Source organism: Hippopotamus amphibius, chromosome 7 (genome assembly GCF_030028045.1).
Source record: "Hippopotamus amphibius kiboko isolate mHipAmp2 chromosome 7, mHipAmp2.hap2, whole genome shotgun sequence".
Taxonomy (NCBI): Eukaryota; Metazoa; Chordata; class Mammalia; order Artiodactyla; family Hippopotamidae; genus Hippopotamus; species Hippopotamus amphibius.
The window spans coordinates 126444601-126453609 of record NC_080192.1 but is presented as its reverse complement, the minus strand read 5'-3'; the positions used below and the strand labels follow the sequence as shown (position 1 = coordinate 126453609).

General features: G+C 39.8%; 1 protein-coding gene across 2 annotated transcripts in view; it reads left to right on the top strand.

Annotated features, from left to right (window-relative positions):
• The first annotated feature begins 101 nt into the window (after positions 1-101).
• The window catches only part of PPP1CB (protein phosphatase 1 catalytic subunit beta), a 39422-nt gene continuing 30514 nt past the window's right edge, over positions 102-9009 (top strand). Inside the window, exons 1-2 of one of the 2 annotated variants that reach the window (XM_057742736.1) lie at positions 102-232; positions 463-602. In XM_057742736.1, coding sequence (XP_057598719.1) covers positions 551-602 — 52 coding nt within the window. In that variant the 5' untranslated portion in view covers positions 102-232; positions 463-550. Of the gene's footprint in view, positions 313-462; positions 603-9009 lie in introns of both variants that reach the window. The other variant, XM_057742737.1, reaches the window with a different exon arrangement.

The following is a 9009-nucleotide window of genomic DNA, read 5'->3' as shown; positions in this document are numbered from 1 at the left end:
CCAAGATTCTGCGCAGTGCAAGGGCCGAGGGAGGGCGACGCACGGGCGCGAAGGCGGCGGCGCGGCCGCGGCGGCGGGAGAACCGAGTCCAGTGCGACTGCGCGGCGGCCGGGGGCGAGGCGGGGCCGCGAAGGAGGGCGCCGTGCGCCTGCGCGGAGGGCTGCGTGGCGCGGTGGCGGGGCAGGGCGGTGTGAAGCGAGCGGCGCTGCGGGTGGGGCCGTCGGCGGCGCTGGTGAGCTTTGCGGAGTTGGGCGGTGCCGAGGAGGAGGAGGAGGAGGAGGAGGAGGTGGCGGCTGGGTCTGACGCGGCCCGGTTCGTGGGGGCTCCGCTTGTTGATTTATTTATTTACCGCGGGTGCTTCCGAGTGTGTGCGCGCTCCACTACTCGGTGGGGAGGGGGTGGGGGGAGGGCCCGGGGGAAGGGGGAGTTGGAACCGGGGTCGCAACGCCGCGTGACTTGTAGGTGAGGGAACGCCGCGCGGTCGCCGCAGCCTCCGCCGTCGAGAAGCCCTTGTTCCCGCTGCTGGGAAGGAGCGTCTGGCGCCGACAAGATGGCGGACGGGGAGCTGAACGTGGATAGTCTCATCACCCGACTGCTGGAGGGTGAGTTGGGGCCCGTCCGGCCGCGGGGAGGGGGCGCCTCCCTCAGCCCTCCTCGTCCCTCCGCCGCTGGCGCTCGAGGGGACCCCCTTTCCCGCCCCGGGGCGGCCGCCGAGGAGGGGGGCGAAGAAGCTGGGGGGTCGGGGGGAGGCCGGGCGGCAGGGGCTGTCCCCGCGGGCGCCAGTGCCCCCGCGGCCCTTGGAGGACCCGCAGGGCGGCGCGCCGGCGGGGGTGCTGGGTGACCCTTCCCGGGGAGGGGGCCGGGATGCGCGCTCCGGTGCACGGTACGCCCGTGGAACCTGTGTTTCTTCTCTGTTCTCTTTGTGCCTTGCCCTTGGCTGCCTCTGATTCTTGTTCCGGGAGTGAATTTAAAAAAAAAAAAAAAAAATCTTGAGACGACTGATCTGTTCAGCATTTTTACGTGATGCTACAGGACGAACTCTATTCAAAGAAAAGATAACATTACGGGAGTTGAGTACCTCCCATGTAATATTTAGCTTTAAAAAACAGTAAAACAGAAGTCTTTGACCGAGCTGAAGATGCACGCAAGAAATATGTAGGCACGTTTACTGAAGGGGTTGGTTTTTCGGGTTTGAGCATTTTAACAGGTTTGAGCAGGATTTGATTTCTGCACAAACTCAGAAGAGGTCGGTTTTAAAACCTGTCTTGAGTTTAAAAGATGTTTACAAGTCTTCGCAGCTTTTGAAGTTTCTGGGCCCTTCTGTTTTTATTGGGTAGTTTTATGTTAGGGTCGGGAATCGAGGGAAAGGAAAGAAATGCAGAGGCCAGGATATCATCCGGAGTCAGTCGCTGACTTCTGCCAGTGAATCCCTTTACCCTGAAATTTGCGTCATCACTAACTGCTTTGTGAGTGTGTAGAAATTAAGCCATTTTTAAAAAAACGTGGAGTCCTCTGTCAGAAACCGTGGAAGGATTACGTATGCATTGTTACTTGCTTTCAAATTTCCTGAAGATAATTGTTTGCCACAGTGAAACAGTATGTACCTACATTTGGAAAATCATCGCAGAAGATTATATGATTGGGGGGCGGAGGGGAGGGCGCTAGTTCCTTTTCTCCGCCAAAGTGTCGGTATCTTAACAGTTCTGTGTGTACCCGTTGTGTAACAAACTACAGTATATTTGCTCCAGATGTGAAAGCGTTCCAGCTGTCTTAGAACTGAGTGTCTTAAGACTGAATAAGAAGCAAAGTTTTACCAGGAACTCTTATTTGCCTTTTCCTTTACTACCAAGTTATTCTTGGGAGGCCCCCTGGTGCCTGCAGTCCGTGTTCACTGTTTAAGACTTTGTGGACTTTAACAGATGTGAATATCTTACTGGGTCTGTGAGAGATTTGCTTTGAACAAATTTATTTTTTGTTTGTAATTAAGAGGGAAATGTAGCTATTTAAAAATTTTAATCTCTTGTTAACTTTGGGGGAAGTTTATGCTCACTGTGAACTTGGCTTGTAAATTTTAAAAAGTCTGATGCTCATATCTCAACTTCATTTTTTGTTTCCATATACTTATTTATATACTTTATCGGCATAAAACATAGTAGACTTATGTGTTTTTGAATGTTTGATATGGGACCTTTTAAGTCAGATGCACCTTTTTATGATCATTAAGAAATTTCACTGGTGGATTGTTGAAGGTTATTAGAAAAAAGATATGGTGAGGCAAATAGACTACGTATTTCTGTTTCTGTGAATTCAGATTACGTAAGTGTTCGTTAGGTTCTGGTTTTGGACGATCATTTTACAGACATTTTCCTCTTTTAAATTAGCAAGCATTTAGTGACCTGCTTTGTGCCAGTCACCAGGAATCCAAAGATAAGACACAGCCTCTTCACTTAGGGAACTTCCAATCTAAACAAGTGATTTTCAGGCTTTTCAGCCTGCTCTCAGTCAGTAAAGAGCATCATTACTTGCTTCTTAATCCCGGGAAGTATATTTAGTTTTGACAGTGCCTCCCTGGGATTCTTAAATTCCCCAGGCCCCTCTCCTCCTTTACTTTTTCCAAGATCTAGACCTGTCCAAAGACATCCAAAACAGACTTGGATTTTCCAATAAGTAATTGTTTTTAGTCTTCAAGTAAGAATTTTTTGTCTGCCTTGATTTTCAATGATGTTACGTGCTAATTAAATTTAACTCAGATTCAAGTAAAGCTGCTTAGCGGAATAGCTATAATTAAGTTTTCTGTTTGTTTTTGGTATTAAATGAAAGTGTTTTACAGGGAGGGGAAATCAGCAGGACTTGATCTCATTTTGAAGTGTTGATTGTAGTTCCATAACATATTCTTGATATTTTTTATTACATCAGATTGCCAATCAGCTATAACCCTTTTAGTAACTTTATTACCAATCAGCTGTAACACTTTTATTAATTTTATGAATTGCTTAGTGTTTTTTAGGTGGGCAAATCATGTGAATTTTTAAAGCGCCTTTTACATTTAAACTTTTTGTTATTTAATGCAAAACAGTATACTAATGTATAGTTTGGATAGTGCACATTCCTCCAGTATATTTTCTTGGGTTAAGTTTTACTTACTACAAAGCCAGAAATGCCTACCACTCTATCCCCTGCAGTGATCCCACTACCACATTCTTGTGGCTTATCATAGTGCTTTTGATTGGTTGTTTAAATTGAAGCTAGTTCCTGTGGGTCTCCTGGATAATCCAGTAAAAGCTTTTTACTTTGATCAGCTGCTCCAAGAGGAGTTAAGATGGCAGTGAGAGTACAGAGAAATCACCTGGGGAGCTTTATTCAGACTATAAATGTTGAATTTATTTTGGAGGAGTTGAAATAGGATGAGTAGAATCTGCTTGTTTGGGAAGAGGTCACGTGGAAAACTGTTTCCTGATGGTTAAGATCATGCTAGCTCTGTTGGCAACCACGGACTGTTCCCAAGTCTTATTGAGATATAATTCACATACCATACTATTTCACCTATTTGAAGTGTATAATTGAGTGTTTTTTTAGTGTATTCACAACGTTGTGTAATCATCAGTCACCACAGTCAACTTTAGAAAGTTTTCACCACCACCACCCTCAAACACAACCCCGTTACCACTAGCCAACAAGTCCCTTTTCCCTTCACTCCTCCTTTCAGCACTAGGCTACCCCTGAGCTACAAGGATTTTGCTTATTCTGGACATTTCATGTGAATGAAATCATACATTATGTGGTCTCTTGTGATTGGCTTCTTTTAATGTTTTGGAAGTTCATCCATGTTATAGCATGTGTCAGTTTTTCATTCCTTTTATGGCTAAGTAATATTTCTTTGTATGAATATACCAAATTTATTTGTCCATTTGTCACTTGATGGACGTTTGAGTTGTTTCCCCTTTTTGGCTGTTGTGCGTAACTGCTGTGAATGTTCAGGTGTTTGGGAGGGCATATGTTTTCATCTCCCTTGGATATATAGCTGGGAGTGGAATTGCTAGGTCAAATGGTAACTCTGTTTAACCTTTTGAGGAACTGCCAGACTGTTTAAAGCCTTTTTTTCTGATTAAATTGTTTAATTATGACCCAGCAGTCTAAAGGTTAGGCAGTTTGAAGGAAGTGCTAGTTGATTTTGGCAACCTCAACTTCTGCAGGAATTGTGTAGTGTTGTAGACTTTTAGAAAAGAGCAGGTTGAGGAATAGGGAAGATCTCCTGAGGGATACTTTCTCTCTTCTCTTGCTTCTTTTTAGATGAGAAGCTAAAGAAGACATAAAAAAAGGTACATTGTTAAGAGATTAGGTTGGTTTCTTGCTTGGTTTTCCTGTCAGTTCCAGTAGGTGAGGGAAATTTTGACAGTTTGAAGTAGTAGTCCAGAGTGTTTTTATGTTACTTGAATACAGAGCTGGAGCTTTTCTGATAAATGTCTAAATCCAAGATTAGGATTTATTGGGATTTAGAAACCTATTTTACATTTGAGTCTAGAGATATAGGATTTATATTAAAATTTCGGATTAGTGAGGAAGATAGTACATTTTATCAAATAGGTTTTTTTCCTCTGATGCCTTAGTATCCACATCTATTATTTAACAGAGTATCCATTCCAATAGCATACGTTCTCAAACAACTCTAACAGTTAAAATAAGGTAGGTGTTAAGAATGTCAGGATATTTAGAAATAATTAAAATCTCAGTTTCAGAAACAACCTTTGTCCTGGAAATCTTGGGCTATAGGGATGCAAGAAGGAATGGTTTGTAAATGTCAGTAGGCTTAGCAGTGGTGTGGTGGAGGATAGAGACTCCCAATTGAATCTTCTAGGATTTAATTTTGAGTGAGTACAAATTTATACCCTCAGGCAGCAGTCACTGCTCTCTAGCAGCTGTTAGTAGCCATTTCAAGGCTATTCTTTCTGGGAAAATACAGGTTCAGTGAAGACAGAAGGAGAAAGAGATTGAGGTTACAATTCTTTCTTTTTGTAAACCCTCCACCTTCCCCCAAGATTGAATATGATTACTTTTGAAGTCTTGGTTATTAGTAGGTGACATGTAATTCCTATTACACCTCATTCTCTGAAATACACTGCATCTCAGATTTTCCATCTGTTAGATAAGATGAAAACGCTTTAATGGAAATGAAGTCTTTATTCTAGAATTAGAAGTAGGGGACTAAAAAATGCAGAAACTCACTCTGAAGTTAAGTAAGTATAAATAACCAGTAGCCAGTCTTTTCCTAGTTTAATGGAGGAATTCAGTTCCTGGTCTAGTTCTCATGAAGTAGAAAAAGTAGTAAAAGGACAGGGACAGTTGTCTTTTAATCTGCCTACCCACTATTCACGTGTATAGCAAAGTGATTTATGAGGAGGTACATAACCTTCCTAATAATCACTGACCTCAGGGCTTTCCCTTTCCAAATTTGCCTGCATCTGTGCAGAGACAAATAGAGGTATTTATGTTATGTGCATAATCTGGTGGGAGTGTTGCCTTTGGGCCTTGATATATGCTAGCACTGTAACTGGGAGGTTTTGACACAGTTTATTTCCCTATAAAGGAATTTAGTCCTTAGAAAGGTCATCAGACTATGCCTGAGTTCCCATCTAGTCAATTACCAAACTATTGATCAAAACATTTTCTTGCTTTGAGTGCTTGTGTTAACACCGTTTTAACTTCCCCTTAATCCTACCTCCTATTTTCAAGATTGAGAGAAATCAAAAGTTACTTTTCATTTTGAAATTTAAGGACATCTATTATATAGTTCTCTCTAATGTTATTTTAGCAGTTGTTATGGCTCTTTTTATTTTAAATAGTAAACTGAGAGGGGAACCTTATAGGTACTTACAGGTTTATCTGTTACTTGAGTATTTATCAAATAATTGAGCCAAAGTAGTAAAAGAAAATGTCCAGGCTTCTGAGTGAAAGTGAGAGAAAGATCTAAGTTATATAGTGACAGAAAGGAACATATTTTATGAACATCAGACCTTAACTGCAATAGTTAGGTGAATCCTGAATGATAACAGATGTATACTCAATTAAGTGTTTATTCAAGGTACATCAGTAAGTATTGATATAGTGGGGGGCCATGTTTATACTCCGTAAAGGTACAGGTTCTACATGTATTATAATTTCAGCTCTGCGCCGGTTTCTTCTGCATTTTGAGGATGATAATATTGTTTAATTCATGTAAAATAATAATAACCTATTCATTTTACGTAAGTAGAGTTTGTTTTCTACAACAAAAATAATAGTGATAAGCAAATCACTTTAATGTCGGGTTTTGTAGAAGACAGCGGAATACTCATAGCTGCTTTGCTTCAGTTTGTTTTGATCCATTGTTTTGGTTGGGGTATATGAAGAAAATCTGTACTTTTACAGATATGAAGTTGGAAGAAGGAGTATTTCAATGGCCTTTTTAGATAATGGCAGATATTCTTTAATATTATACTAGAAATCGATAAGTAGGAATTTCTTAAAGGTTAGTTGTAATGTAGAATCTGAAATATTGTTCTCTTACATTAAAATCCATTGCTCTATCTTGCATTTTAAATGGATCTTACAAATGACTTTGTAACGTGCATTGGTCATTTTGAAAATACTGGTTAAGCTGATTTATGCAGATGTTCAAATGTTGACACATTTTATACAACATCAAAAAAGTCACATTTGTTGATATTAAAACAGGGTATCAGAAGAGTCCTCAAGTATGAAGAAGCTGTCAAATTCATGGTGCTGGATACAACATTTCCAAAATTTTAATTTTCACTAGCAACAAATACTGTCAGTTGCTTTCTTTGAAATGACAGGCTCACTTTGTTCATTTTCAAGAGTATCTTAAATATCTTAAGTGTGAATAACCATAGTTTGTCAGTTGTGCTTTCCAGTAAAAGAGATGTTCTGTGAAAAAAAGTAGCTAGATCAGCTTGGAACTAAAACAGTCACAGGAGTGCTTTTCTTGTAGGCAACCATTGTTCTTTGATATGCAATAGAAATGTTTCATGAGTACTTTGCATTTCATCATGCAGAATCTTAAAAAGATGTATACTGGAAGGTAGAGATTTAATAAAATTGATCGTTTTTACTGCTTAGTCAAGGACATTTTTAATTGAAACGGGAGCTTTTTTTTTTCCACTTAAGTGTTTGGTAGTTTAGTGCTACTGACTTGGTTTCTGCTGAGGTGCCGGTGTTTTAATTACTGTTACTTTGGCACCATGCAGATGTCAACCCAGTGAAAAGGGGACTCACACTCTGAGAACCGCAGGGCTAGGGCACTCCCTTCTGTTCCTGAAATGTCTGGCCTTTCCCTATGTCTGTCAATTTCCTTCTCTACTCTTTGTTCGTTATCTGTTTGTTTACTAGTATACTTGGAATGATTTTTTAACTTACAGCAATTGACAGACTCCTCTGAGAAATCACAAAAGCCCTGGGCCCTTTCAGAAAAATATACTTGTTTATGTATGTACACAATATTACAGACAGTTTGTGTTTTTATACAGAGCTCCCGAAGACCATCTGTAGGCTCAAATCACATTAATTATTTACTGTCAGTCAAACTTCAGTTAAATTGAAACTATGGCAGCTGCTTAATTCTTTCATTTAAAACCAAAATTCCACATTCTGGCCAATTGTAAAAATTTTACTTTTTTTCCCTTTATTGTGGCTTAAAGTAAACTCATGCACTAAATATGGAGAAATTGCCATTTCATCATAGAGCAAAAATTTAGAAAATTTAGGAAATCTGGATTTATGTTAACTTTGCTGTTGATTAGTATGTAACCTTGAGTGAATCTTTTTTGTAGGGTAGAAGTTAGAATAGTAAAGGTTCGATGATGGGTGATTCCTTAGAGGGCCGGGCCGGGGAGGGTTGGCGGGGAGACGCAGGAGGGAGGAGATATGTGTATAAATGGAGCTGATTTACTTTGGTGTACCTCACAAGCTGGTACAAGAGTGTAAAGCAATTATATTCCAATAAAGAGCTTAAAAAATATATATTAAAGGTTAATGAAGATTACCAAGATTTCGTGTGGCAGATGTTATAGTGGAATTAGTTTTTTTTTTCCTTTGGCATTCTCTCTGTTTTAGAGAAGGCAGTTACTAGAAAGAACTTGCTGGAGAAAATAGCAGATGGTTATTGAAAGATAAAATTTAGTATACACACAAAACAAACATGTATATCACACACCATTTGTAATTTAAAAGACAAACCTGCATTGAAAGTGTTTTTACATGAATATGATATTTGAAGTATAATGATTGAGTATAATTTTTTGTAATCATGAAAAGAAGGGATTTCTTTTGGGGGAAGATAACATTTTTCTTAACTGAGGTTCAAAGTTAGCGTTCTGTATCAGAATCAACTGAAAGTGTTCATCTGTTAATGCTGATCTATAATGAGATTTTATGTATTTCATCTTGGAAGCTGTCTTAACATAGTAGGCACTGCCAAAACTAATATCAATCCACAAGTGTGTGATTTTAGTTAAGTGATTTTAATCATCGCTTGGAAGGTATCTATAGAATTTTATTGGTCCTCTCTTGATATTTGCCTTTTAGCATGTCATTACATTGCAGAGTAATCAATTCCAGTGAAAGGTTAGGTGGAAGCTCCTCACCTGCACAATTAAATGGATTTTGATATATTTTGCCAGTAACATTGAGGTCTGAAGAATACTGTTAGAACTGTGGGTTAGAGCTTAGAGAACAGTATCCAGTGCAAATCTGTGAGGGAATGAAGAGCTCACCTGTTTTATCGTTTGATAGCCCTGGAACTGTGCAGAGCAACCTCACATTTGCTTGTGATTACAAGGAATATTAGCTCTCAGAGTGACTTAGCGTAGTATATGTTTCACATATAAGTATTTTTTTGCACTTTAATTTTAGGTTGAATTATTAAGAAACATTATCAGGTTTGTAGCAAGAGCTAATTTATAAAACCTACTCAGTGCTCGATACTAGTGATTGAGGGTGATTTCTCACTCAGAA